Here is a 19212-nt window from a genome sequence, read left to right on the forward strand (position 1 = left end):
TGCAGTCAAACACTATAAGCAAGAGACTGATAATGAAAAATAAATTACAAGTATAAAAATATACTTGGGTAAATCTCACAAAGTCTGTTAAGAACATGCTGGGGTCACATTTCGTCTTGAAACTCAATCTGTACATCACAGAACTTTGTTATACTGCATTAATGCTGATTTACATACAAATATTGTACTTTATATTAGTAATTTTATGATTTTATTTTTAATTGTCATAAAAAATAATGTTTTTCATTTCCTTTATGCAAAATATAGATCTATTGATTGAGGTAAAATGTTAAACAGGTAAATTTTTGTGAAATTCACCCAGGTAACCAAAGACTTTTGAAGCGTTTTCACGTTATAAATGCCCATTAAGTGCTTAAAATTGTTGTAGCCATAGGGTTGAGTGAGAAAAAAAGTTAATGCCACATAAAAAACAAAAACAAAAAAAAACAGCTTGTTTCAAGGCAGGTCATTTTAATAATTGCAATGACACGGTAAAGGGTCACAACAGACAATACCTCACGTCTTTACCATCTTGGTCTGGTTTGCGTCTAGCACTAACCACGGCTACCATTTCTCATGCAGTGCAATGTTTCTCCCCTTTACCCGACCTGAAAGATTAGTACATCAGTGGTCATATCCAAAAGGAAACAAAAAGAAAGTAAATCATGATCTCTCTTATACCATAAAATAGTGCTCTGGCAAGTCGGACATTTGTAAAAACTATACAATGCAATGATGAAAAAAATGAAAGGGGGGAGAGGTGTTAAGCACAATGTTAAAAAAATAAAATAAAAGACGTACATATATAATGCCCACTGCTGCCGTTCATCTCCTGCCTATAAAATGACGTGCATTTGCAGCAACACCTGAAAAATCATCAGGGATCAAAGCTACTGAACCTAATATCATGTCCAACAGTCACAGTCTCGTCCACAAGGCTTAAGAAATCAACAATTAACTTATGAAAAGCATCATTCTCGCAGCAATGCTTTAGTCAAGCCGCTCGCCGTGAACCTGTCAAAAAATCTTAACTTGAAAACAGTGTGGCAGTACAGAGGGAATTTCATTCATTCTGTCCCTCACAACATCTGTGATCATATCAAGATCATTCGCTAAAATTGGGGTGACAATATAAGAACGGGACTGCCTACTTTTTCCCACAGGTGACAGAACTGACGACAACGTTCATCATGAACTGAGGCAATTTCATAAGTGTCCTAGAAATCTCTGGGCCTACCAGCGACATAAATTTCCACTTTTGTTGTTTATAAAGCATGTATTCATTGAGCCATGTGGACTGCACTTCACTGGTGGGGGGCACATCCAGGCAGACAACACCAAATAATACTGTATGCCAGCCAATTCTCTCCGTTTAAGCCGGTAAAGCCATAGCACATTATAAACATATTTTTCTGCCTTTAAAAACAGCAACAAAGCAAATTGATGCAAAGAAAGTTATTAAAATAGAAATTCTGTAATTTGTTTTGCAAGTGTAAATGGGAAGGGGTGGAACAAGGCAGCACACACTCCATGGATAAAACAGTAAAGGTTTCAAAATGCGTCAGGTGCCTTTTTCCTTTCCCATGATCGCCTCCATTATTATTCCAAGCCAAGTGATCTTCGGTAAGGTCCAGGAAGTGTGCAGGGAAGGGGCTGTGGTTTGAATCTTAAGAAAAAACATAAGGGGCCTGTTCACTCCCCCACATCCTTTGTTTTCACTTCAAAATGATGTGATAGCCATCGTTTGTTTCAGCTGCAAATTTAATCGAAAGAGTGCAAGTTATAAAACAGAGGTTACCTAGAAACAAGGACATGTGGGTTTAAACTTGTCAATACTTTGAAAAAAAAAAAACTGGCTTGCTCATACCTTTCATTGTGTCCAGGACAAAACACGTCTCATCTTGAAAGTTCTGAATCATCTGTTTGAATGAGAACAAAGATTACATCAGAAAAATAGATAAAACGGAAGTAGCCTCTTATTTTTTCTTCTGTATCGTGACAGACATCGGATTATCAAAATAGAAAAAAAAATTAAAATGTAGGATGGGGACTTGTTTCTGTCCATCGGCCGTTAATTGGATTTTAAGAAGTGGGCATTGAACTCAAAAATTAATGTGTGCAAACATGCAAAGTAAGAGAAGTACGACATGCATCACCAGAGAAAAGTCTGTCGTTTTCATGACATTTAGTTTCCTAACACAAGTTCCTTGGTCTTATTGCACACGTTACAACAACATGATCCGCCTCTGAAGTGGTTTTTATTTTTAACTCACCAAGCCTTCTTATTTTACAACCCTATTATCCAAACATCAGGCTCAATTGATCCTTAGCAGGGAGTTCTAACATCTTTCCGCGTTTGAAACAAGAAACCTTCTGATGTTCATTCAAGTTTATTTCGTGCTATAACTAGTGAAGAGTAAGAGATGATCGGTTCACGTGTCGCTTGAACTGAGGCGCTACAGCGATCGGTCATGACACATTAAAGAGCCACAAAATGGTATTTATTGTTTGAATTTCTTACAAAATGACAAAATTTGAAAGCTGAGACTTTGTTTCATACCAAAAGTAACCTGCTCTGTCTTGTCTGTTGGCATGTTTTCAGTGAACTCCATAAAATGGTTTTGAAAACTGTGAGTTGGCAAAAATTACAGTGCCTGCCATTGTAAAGACTGTAAGTCTATCCCTCACAGCCTTGTTTTCATCCACGTTAAATTCAATATGCTGTCTAGCAGGTCTACTACTGATGGATAAAATCAAGTGCTGTCTCTTTTTATCCCCACACTAGAGCTTTTGGCCCAAACCTCATTGAATTTGGTTTTGCAAACTTGGGTCCGTGTGGACTCCAGTGTGATACACAATTGGTATGAAAGCAATCTGCTCTTATTTGTGGAAATGAACTGCTATCGATGATGGATTAATGACTACCAATGCACTGCAAGCACAGCAGCAAATTCTGCAAGCTCTGCAGAAATGGCCTTAGGCGAGCAGCTTGCATCTCTTACAATGGATCTTCAGACCAAAGAATTGAAACAAAGTGTGAAAATAGCTTTAAGCTTGCCCTCTATTAAGTAGCAATAGGGTTAACGTTGCATGGTTACAATCCTGGGATTACTATCATGCCTCATTGTTGTTGTGTCCTTGAATAAACTACTGCCTTCTAGGGACAGAGCCCAAAGGGACAACTTTAACATATGAATGTGTTAGAGGATGAATTTCAAAGTTCAAGAAAGCTAATTTCAACAGTAAACTGATCCTTGCCACGCCTGTAAAGTGACGGGAATGTCTTCATAGTGAGCACAGGTTAGTGCGCGAAAATCTAAACATTGAATTGCGCAAACATTTTTGTCAGCCATACCACTTAGATATAAATATATTTACTTAAGTAACCCCTAAGATTAAAGTTAATATTTCAATAATTTAACAACACATTCACGGTTCTCTCTTGGTTAATTGTCAAATGACATGCAGGCAAACGGATTAAAATATTGAATCTTTTTTCAGCAAATGTTTAATCTTGATCGCTTTTATTTAAATCATATACGGCTGCACAACGTGGCAAAAAATATTGCAATTAAAAGTGATATGATTTCATCTCGTATGAAAATGTCTCATATTGCTACTGCTGAAACCAACTAAGACCTCTTTCAGGGTCTTTTTTATTATTATTATTAGTTTTAACTTTAAAGACATCAATTATTATAAAATTATTAAAGACATTCATACAATACTGTTGTAAATTACAGTTGTACTGTAAAATAAAAAAAATAATTTGATTATTATAATATGGTTCTACACTACAAGTTACCAATATTTGTCTTAAATGGATAGGTCACCAAAAAATACAAATTCTGTTGAAAATCGATGAAATGAAAAATTACTCACCATCAAGTTGTTCCAAACCTGAATGAATTTCAACAGTTGTTGGTCCCCATTGACTTTATTTTATGTATTTTTTTTATACTATGGAAGTCAAACTGTTTGGTTACCCATATTCTTCAAAATATCTTCTTTTATGTTTAACAGAAAAAAGGAACTCAAAGGTTTGGAACTTTAGGATGAGTAAATGATGACAGAATTTCATTACTGAGTGAACTTCATTTTCAAACATTCAAACCCTTGAAGATTTTAACATTTCAAATCTACAAGCTTATATTTTGGGGAATACCGGTGAAATTATGTGAACTTCTGTCTACAAAAATGTTGGGAATTATGCAAATGTGTAAATAAAGTGAACCGAGAGCACAATGGACAAAAAACACAAAAACAAAATGCACAAAAAAACTCTGAAGCACACAGTGCAAAAGACTATGCTTATCTAAATCATAGCCTTTGATTTGATAATTGCACTAAGCTATATTGTGATTTTTCTATTTTATTTTCATTAATTGTACAGCCTCATTTGTTTATTTCAATTTTACATTCCATTTAAACATTAGCTTTTCATCAACTCAAGAGCCTCCTGCACTTCACTTATGAATCCCTTAGGGCTTCACGAACCACATTTGGGAAACTCTGGCCTAAACACTGAAGAAAAAGAAAGCCTGTAGAAGCCCTCACCTCATCACTGACTAACACATGGATACCAGTGGGTCCCTGCTTGAAGATCTGACTGATCTGGCGTGGAGAGATGCTGAAGAGCTGAGCCAACTTTTCTGTCAGTTCCACAGCTGTTAACTCATCCAGATAGATGGCATGATACACTAAGATGAGGGTAAAGAAACATGAGATGTTAACCAACAAATCACAGCAGAAAAAAAGGAAACACTAAATAACATAAGTTCTAAGGGTCACAAATCTAAAAAAAAAACACCTGACAAAATTAAATGAATACTGTTTATTTTTGCAGATTATTTGATCCCATTTACCACATATCCTAGGCCTTATTGTGCACGAGTCATAAGAACACATTATTCTAAAGAAAAAAAAGCATTGCTGCCTCTAAAAAGCTTTTCTATTTTGCTGACATAACCAGGCCATGCAGATAAGGAAAAAAATGATTACATAATAATATCACAGCCTAACATTTCATTCCTACAAATACTTTAAGCACAAATGTAATCAAGTTTGATCTTGATACAGTTGATGTTAAATTCACCGAAGAATGTGTTGCCAGACCCGTCTCCGTTCTCATGTTTCTGGTGCTGTTCACGAGTCTGTTGTTGGGACTCCTGGCACACATAGATGGTGAGCCTTGGACGGACCACCCTATACAAGAACGTACACAGTATAAATGCTGGTTCATAATATGTAAACATCAACAGCCAAGAAAAAAGCAAAAAATGGAAGCTGAACAGAAGGATGCTTATAAATGCACAAATGTGATGAATCACCATTTCCACAAAATACTAGGCAGCACAACTGTTTTGCTGCAATGGCTGCTGAAAATTCAGCTTTGCTATTACAAAAATAAATTACATTTTAAAAAGTATTACAATAGAAGACAATTATTTTACAATATTGTTGTCTTTACTGCATTTTTGATCTAATAAATGCAGCCTTGGTGAGCAGAGGAGACTACTGCGTGTGTTACATATATGTAATATAGTGTTATTCTAGTATCATTAAGATACTATTAGAGTTTTGTTTTTTAATTTTGAATGAGTTTTATATCCGAGTTTGATTTTTATATTTTTGGTTTTGAAATTAATTTGAGTAATTTTGGTGTGTGTTTTGACTTCTTTTTAGATTTGTTTTTTTAAGCATGCATGCCTATATATTTTTATTTTGTTTCAGCTAATGTTTTATTTAATGTAATTCAATTTTATTTAAAGTAACATAAATGTATTATGGTTTTAATTTTCGTTAACTAAAATATCCCTGGCTGTAACAGACTCTTACCGTCCTTTGAGTGCATTAAATAGCCGAATGCCATCAGCAGGTCCACAGATCTGGATGACATCCTCTCGGGTCAGTTTTAGCAGATCGGCCCCTGAGTAACATCAAAGGACAGTTAACACACTCACAATAGGATTTTTTCATACTACAGTAAAAGGTAATATTGAATAAAGAGGCATATGAAATTTTTCTGAACACATTATGATAAGAGAATGAGATTGGAGAGCATGTGTCATCTGAATGAGAGTGATGTAAGGACCGGTGTGGCACTGTATGGTTGCTGAGTGAGCAGAAGCCTGATGTGAGAGCTGTATGGAATGTGATGCACACTTATGTAAGCCCGATCGTCCCTTTACCCGAGAAGTTTGAGAAGAGACGGCAGAATGGTGAAAAACGGTTTCTATGGAGCCACTGCTGTGCTTCCTGTGGTGTTGCCGTGGGCAACAGATTCTGTTTGTTCGGGGGCAAAGAGAAAGGACAAAATAGGCCTTAGCACACTGACCACAAACTGATCATAATCAGTCTGTTTTTCCATTGTATAGTTCCTGTACTGGAGTCAGACACTCCCCTTTAAACTGTCTGGACTCATTGAACCCATTTCAAACCTTCGTCCATATTGAACGGAGTTCATTAACAGATTTAATACAACTTAAAAACCTTTGCACACCAACCAAGTGTTACCTTTGGCAAATAAACATTTCAACATATTCAAATTAGCAAATAAATGCATGTACCTGATTGCTTTCACTGTCTCTTCTAAGTAGGTGGGACGACAACTGTAAGGCAGAACGTTTCTCAGTTTTAACATCTCAGATTGTCTCGAGTGTTATTATCTTGTTATGAGGAAGCATGTGGTGACTAGCGGGGCTTATACATTACGAACGAAAAAAACAAAACAAAAAAAACAATGGGCTAAAACCTCACGTAACATCAGCCTATAAACTAATGCAAAAATAATGTCATGTTTGGAGCCATTTTATCCATCAGTCAATCAACATACAATCATAAAAAAGCATGAGGGAATCAAAATCGATTTGTTAAAGAAAAAAGTGCCAAACCAATCGATTATTGTAGATTAGCCTGTAAACTTTGATTTAAGGCTTTTTACATCTAATTTGGTCCCTGTATCTATACACTACTGTTCAAATATTTGGGGTCAGCAAGAATTTTTTAAGTTTTTGAAAGAAGTCTCAAGCTCACCAAGGCTTCATTTATTTGATCAAAAATACAGCAAAAACAGGAATATTGTGAAATATAATTACTATTTAAAATAACAGTTTTCTATTTGAATATATTTTAAAATGTCATTTATTCCGGTGATGGCAAAGCTGAATTTTCAGCAGCCATTACTTCAGTCTTCTGTGTCACTGTTATACATTTTTTTCAGCATTCAGTATATGAAGCATTTGTTTCAAATAAAAATCCTTTGTAACATAAATGTCTTTACAGTCACTTTTGATCAATTTAAGGCATCATTGCTGAATAAATGTATTGATTTCTTTAAAAAATAAAAACCTAACTTAGCCCAAACTTTACCCTGGACAGTAGTGTATATGTTATTTTTAACAAAATATATAAGGGTTGGCCAGTATGATATATATATATACTGTGTAACAGTAGAAATGTGTCAACCCACAGAAAATGTTATGTTTTAGTATTTCTGTAGCATGCTTGAAAAATTGCAGAAAATAATAAAATGACATGAAATACTTTGCATTATAAATGATTTAATCTACTAGATAAATTATATTATACATTTAATTATATAAAATAATTATATTTAAATATATTAACTTACATTTATATTAAACAAATATAAAATAAACATTTTGGGGTTGAATTTCCAGCAGCAATATCTAATATTTTGGTCATACTGCCCACCCCCATCTCTATGTTATATTATAAACTATTAGTTCTAACAAAAATAAGCTAAAAAGGGCAACATACACTCTGAAATGTGCTGATGAACATGCAGAAGCAACAAAAAGCATTTTACAGCTATTTTATAATAGCAGCTGCAACGATATGAATGGAAACAAAGGGTCATTGATGCACTACTGTAGTGTTCTACTGACATTATTAATGTACATGGAAGCATGGAGCATGCCTTACACACACACAAACACACTATACTGAAAAGCAGCTATTGACCATCCCATTTCCAATACAGCTCAACTACTTAACTAGTTAAGTAGATATTAAGTTATGAACTAAATTAGTGATCGACCGATATTTATATTTTATAACTGATACCGATACCAATTATTTGCATGTTTATGTGCCCGATAACCGATATGCAGAACCGATATGTATTTACTGTTATAAAGTAAATAAATGACTGAGTGAAGTAAGTCCATGCTTCACTTTGGTTTTTTCTCCTTTCAGTCATCTTAAAAAAAAAAGTGTTGAAAATTAGCAGTCTTTCATGTTAAATTTAATCTTCATATTACAACAATAAAAAAACATTTTATTTAAAGCATCAGCAGCAACACTAATATTAACAATAAGCAAAATAAATGTAGAAGGTCTAATGTTCTCAAATGGAGAAAATAAAGGAACGAAGTCATAACTTCATTTTAAACTACAGTTTTAGTAGGTTTATAAGCTGTTTAATAGGCTAAAGAGTGAAGAATAATTCACTGGATAATATTAATTCACTGAATAATATTCTCTAGAATATTGGAATATAACAAACAAAACATCGTATTTTATTGCATTTCTCAACTGGCATGTTATATCAGAATTACTAATAATGGTTTTGTCGTTCTAGATTATGAAATGCCTGCTGACAGCGCAGTTTATCTATGCATTTACACAGAACTATACTAAAACTGCGATCGCTCGTGGAGATAATAAATAATTAATTTCCACAGAGTTGTATCCATTTAGATATTTATTAGCGAAATAATGGTTATATAGTAAATGTTAATACAATTTAGGGTGTTTTAAACAAGTGAATCTTGTTAAAAGTTACATGCGGTGGCCGTGCTGGAGCATTTCCTGAGCATCAACCCGGTGAGTGAACAGCAATATGAAAGCGGCTTCACGAGACTAATGATGAGCATAGACAACAGACAGAGAATTAAATTTAGCGCTTTTATTTCCAACATGCACTCATTCATGGCTGTATTATTTAACTCATGCAAAGTTACGTCTTTATTGGGAGAGGACTTGACGGATTATTTTAGCCTAAGTGACTCCGACTTCATGAGACGATGAGCATATAGACAACAGAGAACTAATTAAATTCAGCACTTTTATTTCCAACATACGCCCATTCATGGCTGCATATTATTTAATTCACGCAAAGTTACGTCTTTATTGGGACAGGACCTGACGGATTATCTTACGTGACTCCGTGAGTTCATCTCTATTTCTTCGAGCCAAGCTGCATAAACTGCATATCAGGCATTTATGTAATGCATCTAATTTGTGCATTAATGGCTGTTATGTTAAATAAAGTTTACTAACTACAGTAAATCAAGTACCTGTGCACGCCGTTGTTGTTGCCTTGTTTCCCCTCAGACGCACTGCAATGTTGATCCTGCGCGCAATTCTCAAAACATCCACAAGATGGCGGCATTTATCGGTGAATCCGATATTACAAAACCGATATCAGAGTATCGTAAAATGCTTAAATATCGGGAAAAATATCGGTAAATCGATATATCGGTCGATCTCTAAACTAAATCCCACACAAATGCAAATGGAACACAGATAAATTTGCTTGTACAAACATTATATATTATTCAAATGAGAAAATGCAGAATGTGTAAATGTTGTAAGAGAAGAAGCACACAAGAGAACACTGGAATGAATCTGTCAAAGACCATGTCTCAGTGTAAGTATGAAGTAGTTCATATCTCAAATGTATATCCTATATATGGACAGAGTGATGCTGATCCTAGAATGTCACTAGAAACGTTTAATGAATGTTACTGAGAGCAGTGGATCTCAAATATGAGAGAAGATAAACACAGTCACACTCACATCTGCCAACAGTGCCACAGGCTCCGGCTGGTGATTGGGTGAACCATTTCTGCAAGACAAAACCATAAGCCATTAAATGAAAGTAAATCAGCGCATGTTATTCCAAAGAAGACCAATGTTTGCATAGTCTTTAATCAAAATATAATAAATTGCTCTATTTTCCTATTCAATAGCTTTAGAATTATAAAGCTCAGACAACGTTGACGAATGTGTCCTACCCTTCATTCACAGGAAAGCTGTTGTGGGAGCTGTTGAAACTTGGTGATGGGGAATTGTTGACGTATGTAACCTCAGGCCATGGAGAGCACTAGATAAATACAAAACACCAAATATCATCATATATTCAAATCAAGTGGAAAAAATTCTAAATATTAATTATAATAGAATCATTTAAAATAAAAAAACAAAAACTAAATTAATAAATTAAAATCTCTAACTATTATTAGAGACAAATTCAGTAATTTCAGGTAAATATTCATATCAAATCCAGGCTTTCCAGACAATAGAGAGAGCTGAATCAATACAACACACACCAAAAATTATCACATATCAAATATCAATTTAAAAGATACAAATATAACAATAATATTATAAATATTATTTTACATAAAGTATAAATGTTACAATAATATAAAAATGTCTAATATTAGAGATTCAATAATTAATTTTAACTATTCATGTCAAACCCATGCTTTCCAAGGAAGCAGATACACACCTCAGTGAGAATGGTGGTTTCATATGAAGACTGGTATTTCTCCTTTTCCTGCGGTGCTCGCTTCTCCATTTTTTCTCTGTCTGTTTTCTGCTTTCTGTCCGCACCTTTAGGCTAAACAAACCTAGTATTATCATCTAATTTCCTAAGAAGATCTTGTTTTGGTTGCAAGATTGCACAAAAATTATGCTGCACTAATGAAAAACTACTTTCATTGTCACATAGAAAATGTTTATCAGAGAAGGCCTCAGCCCACCTTAAAAACTTTGAATTGGCAGCTGGCAGAGTGCAGATGCTCAGTGTACTCCCCAGCCTCGTTCTCCTTGAAAGTGTCGATTTGAATACGGAACGGCACTCCCTTCTCTCCTCCATGCTTACGCATGGTGAACTCTGTGCTTATACAATGGACCTAAACAAAAAGGACAATAAGTAACAGTGAACGATATTAAAAAACATAGAAAACTGTCTTTTGTCAATGGAATCCAGTGTTGATTTAGACCCTACAGGCTTTGACTGTATAGACAAAAACAGTTGAAACATTCCTCAAAATATCTTCTTTTGTGTTCCGTAGAAAGGAAGAAAGTCATGCAGGTTTGTAACATGAGGGTGAGCAGTGCTTAATTTGTAAATGAATAATTGCCGGATCCAAAACAGCAATTAAAAGGAGCTGTGACCGACACTGAAAATACAACTTTTTTGTTTTCCCGGAACAGTCAATGACATCAATAAACAGTGATGCCACAATTATAAGAGAGCATCGTTCACAAGTTTCTGCATTAACCTAACTAGGGCACAGCTTCAAACCCTGGGTCAAAAATGGGTTGCCAGGATGATTTTAGGAAAATGTATATCTAAGATACATTAAAAATAACAAAATTTGCTTTCACAAAAATAAAATTAAATCATAGTATAGGTATAAATATGCAAAAAATATCTGACTTAAATAAGTAACAGTTTTAATTAAAGTGCATCCTTGCTTTATTTTACAAAATCACAAATGTTCTGTTGTTATTTTGAGTGTGCAAAAATAAAAGTAAACACTTTGTGCTTTCGAATTATGTCTTACTCTTATCTGTATGACCAAAAATTATGTAATTTATGTTTCAGCTGTTCGATCGCGCCGGCGCCTCACGCACTCACACACACACACACCACATATTCACAACTCAAACATCGCAGTCATGCCAAGCACATTTTTGCTCATGTGAAGATGATATTTCTGACGATATACGAACGCGCGTGAAGTACAAAGCCTCTACATTATAAATAATAGTTTCATTCAAATACATCGCGAATATGGAAACATTAGGATGTGTGCCGAATGAGAGGTACGTGAGCCCAATTAACACCTGGTACTTTCAGTTTCGCTTTGTTTTGGTTTATATATTTTTATTTCATTCTTGTTCTGTTCTGAATACCGTTACATTTATATGATTTGTTTTGGAGTGAGCTATACTAACGTATAGCTATGTTTATAGTGTTTATAATGTTTATACATTATAATAGTTGACTTTATTTGGTATTATTTCTGGTATTATTACACTCCCTCCAAACGTTCTGCTGCTCACAAAACATCAATGAGAGCGAGTTTGATGAAAGCTGACTGGTCACGGTCAAAAATATGTTGAGGACCAATGCATAACCTACAAATATGCACTCGCTCTCATATGCACGCACGCACTGTCACGATCTAATGGCAGATTCTTTAAAACAATTACCGGAACGAAAAATCCAAAATCTGACATTTTCCGGAACAGCATTCGGCAGGATCCGGCTCAAATTAAGCACTGAGGGTGAGTGAATTATGACAAAATCTTTGGATGAACTATCCCTTTAAGTCAAAATCCATCCTAATGAGGAGGTCAAGGGTGAGTTATCATTGACAAAGTACATAAAGTGTGTATCAGTGGATAAATTAAAAACACACACACACAAAAAAAAAACAAAAAAAAAATATTAAACCTCATGTTGGGATTTTTAAGGCTCCACTCACAGTGTATGGGAAAGTAGTTCTTGAGGTCAGCAAAAGCAGTCTATGATACCTGAATAAACACAGAGGTCCTTTTCGAGGGGTCCCAGAGGAACTCCACGGTGTTGAGCTGTGTAGGGTTTGCCCTGGGATCGACCACCCCTACTGACATCGGGATATCTGAAGATTTCAGTGCAAGCATGTTATTAATGTCTAATACAGTCCTGCATTTCCACAACACTGACATATCGGTAGTAGGGGTGTGCGATATATATATCATCGACGATAATATCGTAATTGTTGTGTAAACGATATGCGATTTGACATTATTGAGTATATCGCAAAAAAACAAACAAAAACACACCCAGAGAGTGCACACATAAACTATGAGATAAGTTAGACTACTAAGCGAGCGTATTTAGAGTTCACACTTTCACTGCGTGATTTAGTCTATTAAAATACATTTAGATTTCCCCCAAAATTCAAGATAAGGTATGACTTATGTCTTTTATAAATATATCATCTGATATAGTTAATATTACACGAAGAATGACGCTTTTCTCCAAATATCAGCACAATTGCAAATGTGATATTCATTTGATGAACAGTTCAGTAAACAAGAAGTTAATATTAAGTGGCTTACATTTTAGACACAACAGTTCTTGGTTTTGCTGTATTTCAACAACGAAAATAGTTTCAAACAAAGCCCGGCAGAACTGTTTTGCATCTCTGAGCAACACCAGTACAATAACACGCTCAGAAAAAATATTGTCTAATTATCGCTATTGACAAATCCAGAAAATATTAAGATTTTTTTTTTTTTGTCATTATCGCACACCCCTAATCGGTAGTGTTTATCTTTAAGTGCCAATTATTAACAATCATCTTATTATTATGCTACTGATTTTCACTTTCTGTTAGCAATGGGTTACAGTATTTACCTAAATCAAGGATTCTGTCTCCCGGCCTGTTCCAGCGCCAGCCCTCCAGCTGCTGGTGTTCAGTGTACTGAAGGCGGCGATCATGAAACACAACGCGGATGATGCTCTGCAGGGAGTAACCACAAAAAAAACAGCAGTAGAGATATGATTCATCAAGCTCTCTTCAGATATAAAACAGCTAGATTAAGCAGAACACTTAAAGGATTCTCAACAGCTGCAGTGATTCAGCCTTGATGCAAGCACAATCCTGTATGTGGGAAGCATGAATTTCAGGGGATGAGAAAGAACAGACAGCAAATCCTCACCTTCACCATTTTCCCATCGATCTCAGGAAGCTCCCCCATTTTCCGATTGTCCAGCATTCGAATCTCATAAGACTGTCCTGCAGCCGATGGGGAGAAAAGTTTTTAGCAATACCAGTCAAAACATATTTACACCTGTTTGTTGTTATTATGTTGCTTATTATGCTTCCCTCTGTAAAAGAATGTGGAATGGAATGGAACAGTTTACGGAAACATTCCATCATAATGGAAAGTTGGAAGCTCTTACCTATCATGCATCAATGAGAATGTATAAAATCAAATAAATAATTGGATTTTAAACAGAACAGTCTTTCCCATACAATGAAAGAGAATTTGGACAGATGCTGGTAAGATTTATATAAATAGAAAAGAAATTTTTAATTTTTATATATTTTAAAATGTAATTTATTAATATCATTGCAAAGTTGAATTTTCATCAGCCATTACTCCAGTCTTCAGTGTCACATGATCCTGTAGAAATTAATCGAATATGCTGATTTGCTGCTCAAGAAATATTTCTTCTTATTATGAATGTTGAAAACAGTTGTGCTGCTTAATATTTTTGTGGACATTTTTCAGGATTCTTTGATCAATAGAAAGTTCAAAAGCTCAGCATTTTTCTTTTGTAACATTATAATGTCTTCACTGTCAGTTTTGATCAATTGAATGCATCCTTGCTGAATAATTAATTTCGTTGTAATAAAATAAATAAATAAAAAATACTGACCTAACCCCCGATCTTTTAAACAGTAGTGTATTCTCCAAGTCTTCAGAAGCACAAACCCTTTAAACTTCATTTGTTGTTTTAATAAACTATTAACATTAATAATGTCTGTGTATTACACTATAAAATGTTTTCGAAAGTCATAAATAAAACAAAGATTATTGGAGCACATTTTACAAGAATTTACTATTTCAGTTTGACTAATACAAAATGTCATGTTTAATTCTTTGTCATGTTTCTTTGTAATTGTTTGTGAAATTTACTAGCAATTTCTAAGGGAAAATTCTCTCAACACCATTTTTTTCTTTCAGTGTAATAGATTTAAATTGGCATTCAATATAAAACTAAGGAAAGATGTTCAGATGTTCTTCAGCCAATGTTGCTGAACAGACCTTGATTGAGGTAGGTGAGCGTCTCATCATGTAGTTTGACAGCAGGGGAGGTGGCGGCACACAGTACGTACTGGAAGGGAAGGATCTTATTTTCACTTTCCGGAGGCAAATTAGATTCCTCCTGCTTAAAGATGGGGAGAGCTAGCACATCACTGCAAAACAGCACGAGAAAGAAAAGAGTGAAAAAAATGCACAATTTTTGGATTTGTTTTTCTTTATAATACAATTACATTTCAGACAAGCTCAAAAGGCACATTTCTAAAGCTCCTCAAACATCAGGGAACAAATCATCACAGATGGCAAAGCAGGACTGGAACAGACAACGATTTTGTTACCTGGAGACCAACTAATGATGCTAGACAGAGTGACTATCTTCCTATCATCATGGGAATGCATTTTACTTTAACCATTTAAAACCATTTTTGTTTTATTAACTAGCAGAATAAAATATTACACGCAGAATGCAGTCATGTCATACAGAACTTGAATATCTCAGTAAAAACATGTTAAAAAAACATCTAAAATCCCAAATATTGAATAAAACACTTCATTAAACCCTACACATGATAATATCAGCACAAACAGACCTGTACTTTTCTAAATGGTTAATTTTCTGCACAACAGTTATGTAAAAGAATACAAGATACAGAGTGTGCCTCTCTGGAAGGTCAGACACAAAATGTGCCAAAACACTTTCATCTTGACATTTTAAACAGCCCAGGAGAAGAAGTTGGCATAGACATAACATGCACGTAAAACAGATTAAACAACACTTCTCAATAAGTTAAAAAAAACACAAATCAACCTAGCATACAGTATTTTAAAGAGCTGTAATTCAACAAAAGATGACATCTATTAAGCCCCACAGGTCTCAGAACACACCAAATATCATTTGAAATGATCTAAACATCCCTAAAAAAAAAAAAAGATTTAGTTAGTACAAATGCTCACCTCATGCTGTAAGCACCAGCTCCAAGCTCTTGCCCGATCCCTGACAGACTGGCATCAAAGTCCTGGACCAGACCAGACTCAATCACCTCATCGGCCAGAGGTAGTTTCAGAGCCCAAGCCATGACTTTAGACGTCTAATTCAAGTGAACTTATGAGCAAATGAATCACAGTCCTGACAGACTCCCTTTGGCTTTAGGGATGATCACAGACACCTGTCTACAGAAAGAGGGGGAAGCCATGGATTAGATGAATTATGTATTTATTTGTAAGGTATACAACATTCATTCTAAAATGGAAAACACGTTTATAGTTTTCCAGTTTAAGAAAGATCTTAAGTATTATTACTAGTTCAAATATGATGTTAAAGACAAATTGCCAAAACGACTTTAAATTCAGAAGTACGTACCAACCTACACGTGACAAAAACATTTATTACACTACATAAGTCAAATGGAAGCAAATACTTAACAGATATCGTTTTATCATAAATTGCATAATACGAGTGTAAATTACCTCTGACAGCAGTCAGATGAAGAATGCAGCTCATCGTTTCACGCCATTTTCCCACCCATCGTTCTTATGGCAAGACAACTTCGTTTTGCTCGAAAGAAGACAGATTAATTTCTTTCACCGGACGCTCTAGAAAGTGAGGGCGCTACGAAAAATTCGAAGAAAATTTATAGGATGAGGAAAGAATGGATTTTGATTAAGTAAATGTCTTCTGTATAAATTTACATGTTTGTTTATCTCTTCTACTCTGTAGAAATTGCCGTCCGCAGTAGTCTTCCTCACTATCGGCTGGAACAGTGAACGGCTGAAGTGTACTAGCGGCCCCAATCGCTCTGGAGGCGCATTGCCCTTTTTGTCATGACAACAAACAGCCAGAGACGGAACAGCGGCACCTCAAAATTATTTCTACGCGTGAGCTATAACAATGCTTTTATTAATGAGAAATATCTAACACAAACAGAAAGTAAACTATTAATAAAATTCTTAATAATTTAATAAGAAATTATATAACACGTAAGTATGTTTATCAATAAATAAACAACATAAATGATATGTTATTAAATTATAAAACAATAGATGCAGATTCAAAATAAAGACAAATTATCGAGACACTTTATAGTCATTACTATATAACGTGTGTTTGCTCTGCTAGGACCCCTGTGTGAATTTGAGATTCAAATCACTAAAAATCATTAAACAAATTAACTACACAAAAAAAGTGCCCACATTTTTGGGCTCAATATATATTCTGTCAAAATACCACAGCTATTACAACAATAAAACTGTAACTTGACATTAGCCACCGCTGTCTTCAAATAGATAAATAAAACAACCAAGGAATTCCGAAAGCTTCTTACACTGTTTAAAAAAAAAATCATATTTATTATGTTTTCAGGGAAGGCTATAAATGCAATGATGGTATTTTGGTGAAAAATATAGTTACCATGGCAATGGCAATTTTATTCTTGCATAGGTTTATCAGTGCTATTTTAAGGCCACAGAAACCATAAAAATAAAAAATAAAAAACATGGATTGCTCTTTATTACCATCATGCTTTCTATCTATGGTATTTGTTAGGGGAAAATAATTTTGAACACATGTAGAAAAACATAATTTAGCATGATTTGATTTTGAAAAACCCACATTGATTTTATGGTGGTATCTGAGGAAGCTTCTGTCACCAAATCATATTCCTTGTATGTGTAAGCATACCTGGCAATAAAGCCCTTTCTGATTCTGACTGTAGTATTAGGCCCTGCTATAGTAAGTGTCACAATAGTAAAACCAAAGACCCCAAACCAAGGCTTGCAACATATTAACTTATAGTTGTCATTAAAGTCATTTAAAATTAACTTGATCCGCATACTTTGATGTCTACAGGTTACTTTTTATGTGTTCTGAGAATTAATTTGTGAACTAACATAGTAGTCCGAGAATGATAAATATAATCATGACTGGCAAGTCAAATACAACAAGTCTGTTTAGTGTTAATTTATTCAAATAACAAGTTAATACCAAACATTAAAATTGATACAAAATAAATATAGTTAATGGAGTACCATACAATTGTTTATAATCTGTAAATGCATTTATGCATCATTTTAAAATCGATAAGCTCTGTGCAGATTAAAGTGTTGAACAGATGCTGCTTTTTTTTTACATGTTTAGTCTATGTATAGCATTAGTTAAAACACTATGCCCCGGTTTCACAGACAAGGCTTAAGCCTAGTCCTAGACTAAAATGTAAATCTGAGCGGTTTCAATTGAAAGAAACTTGCACTGACTGATCTTAAAACATGTCAGTGCCTTTGTTTTGTCTTAAGATGCACACCAGTCATTCTAAGGCATGTTTATAAAAATTACTTAAATGTCCTAATTGAACTACGGTCTAATCCTGGCTTAGGCTAAGCCCCGTCTATGAAACCGGGCCTACGTCTAATACCATTCCTTCTTTACAACATTAAAATGTAAATGTATGGTATTGAACCAATCAAGATAATAATCCAATAGATAAATACTGAAGGTCCATAAGAACAATATAGCTTTATGCTTAGAACAAACATGTGAAACATGTTACAACACACTTCTGTCTGGACAGTTTTACTAAATGGGGAAATGTTCCTATGACTTGTGAATATTGGTGCGACAGAGTACAAATGAGAGCACAATCCAAATTCATTAATGATGAATTGCATTTATAGTAGTAATATATTTTAACACTTGTCATCGATCACCATTAAAACAAACTTTCAGCTGTTCAGCTAATGTTTCTTAAGTGCCCCATATAGATATAGATGTAAGTCTCTCTTCAATAGCATCTCCTGATATTACGATCTGCTTAACTAGACAGGTTATGGCAAAAACAGTAACGGTAAAATCCATAGGACATATTCTACGTCAGTCATTGTAATCTTTGATACAGTTACAGTTTTCTATTTAAATCAACAGATAGACATAACAGTTGAAATCATACGATTCTGAATATAAAATTACGATGACAGCTGAAATGGAATAATTGGATTTAGCCACATAAAAGCAGGGCATGCTTTCTGATTCAGAGAACTATGATTGTCCATTATCCAAACCACATCTACAGTGTTTAAGCACAAAGACAGGGGAACCACTGTACTCATAGAAACTGAACTAAAAACCTGAATGTGCCCTTAGACAGACTTTTTGAAGGTTAAAATGACCAAATACCAGTTTGTTGTCTCAGGCAATGAACAATCACATAGCTTAAAGTTTACAGCAAAACTATATGAACACAAGAAGAAAAAAAAAAACTGTCAAATGAAACCTTCAAAAGAACCTTCTAAATGTACTATATGTAGTCAAAAGCCATAGCTGTAATTGCTACAGTGAAAAAGCTAATTTTAATGGTCAAG

The 19212-nt window shown here is 34.6% G+C and overlaps 1 protein-coding gene across 2 annotated transcripts; it reads right to left on the reverse strand.

The window, feature by feature from the left end:
* Positions 1–787: 787 nt before the first annotated feature.
* LOC107756415 (transcription factor CP2-like) lies at positions 788–16630 on the reverse strand. 2 transcript variants are annotated; one of them, XM_016573511.1, is made up of 18 exons: positions 16552–16630; positions 16330–16471; positions 15817–16032; positions 14866–15017; positions 13753–13829; positions 13448–13553; positions 12580–12686; positions 10794–10946; positions 10541–10651; positions 10044–10132; positions 9826–9874; positions 6570–6611; positions 6192–6285; positions 5839–5929; positions 5096–5205; positions 4558–4700; positions 1868–1919; positions 788–1753 (listed from the first exon to the last, which is right to left on the reverse strand). In XM_016573511.1, exons 3-18 carry the CDS (start codon positions 15936–15938, stop codon positions 1716–1718), a joined length of 1536 nt encoding a protein of 511 aa, XP_016428997.1. In that variant the 5' UTR covers positions 15939–16032; positions 16330–16471; positions 16552–16630; the 3' UTR covers positions 788–1715. The 2 variants fall into 2 exon arrangements, with proteins under 2 accessions (XP_016428997.1, XP_016428996.1); XM_016573510.1 differs by having other exon boundaries at positions 16330–16626.
* Positions 16631–19212: the final 2582 nt, after the last annotated feature.

Source organism: Sinocyclocheilus rhinocerous, unplaced genomic scaffold (assembly GCF_001515625.1).
Source record: "Sinocyclocheilus rhinocerous isolate Xijiao unplaced genomic scaffold, SAMN03320098_v1.1 scaffold712, whole genome shotgun sequence".
Lineage (NCBI taxonomy): Eukaryota > Metazoa > Chordata > Actinopteri > Cypriniformes > Cyprinidae > Sinocyclocheilus > Sinocyclocheilus rhinocerous.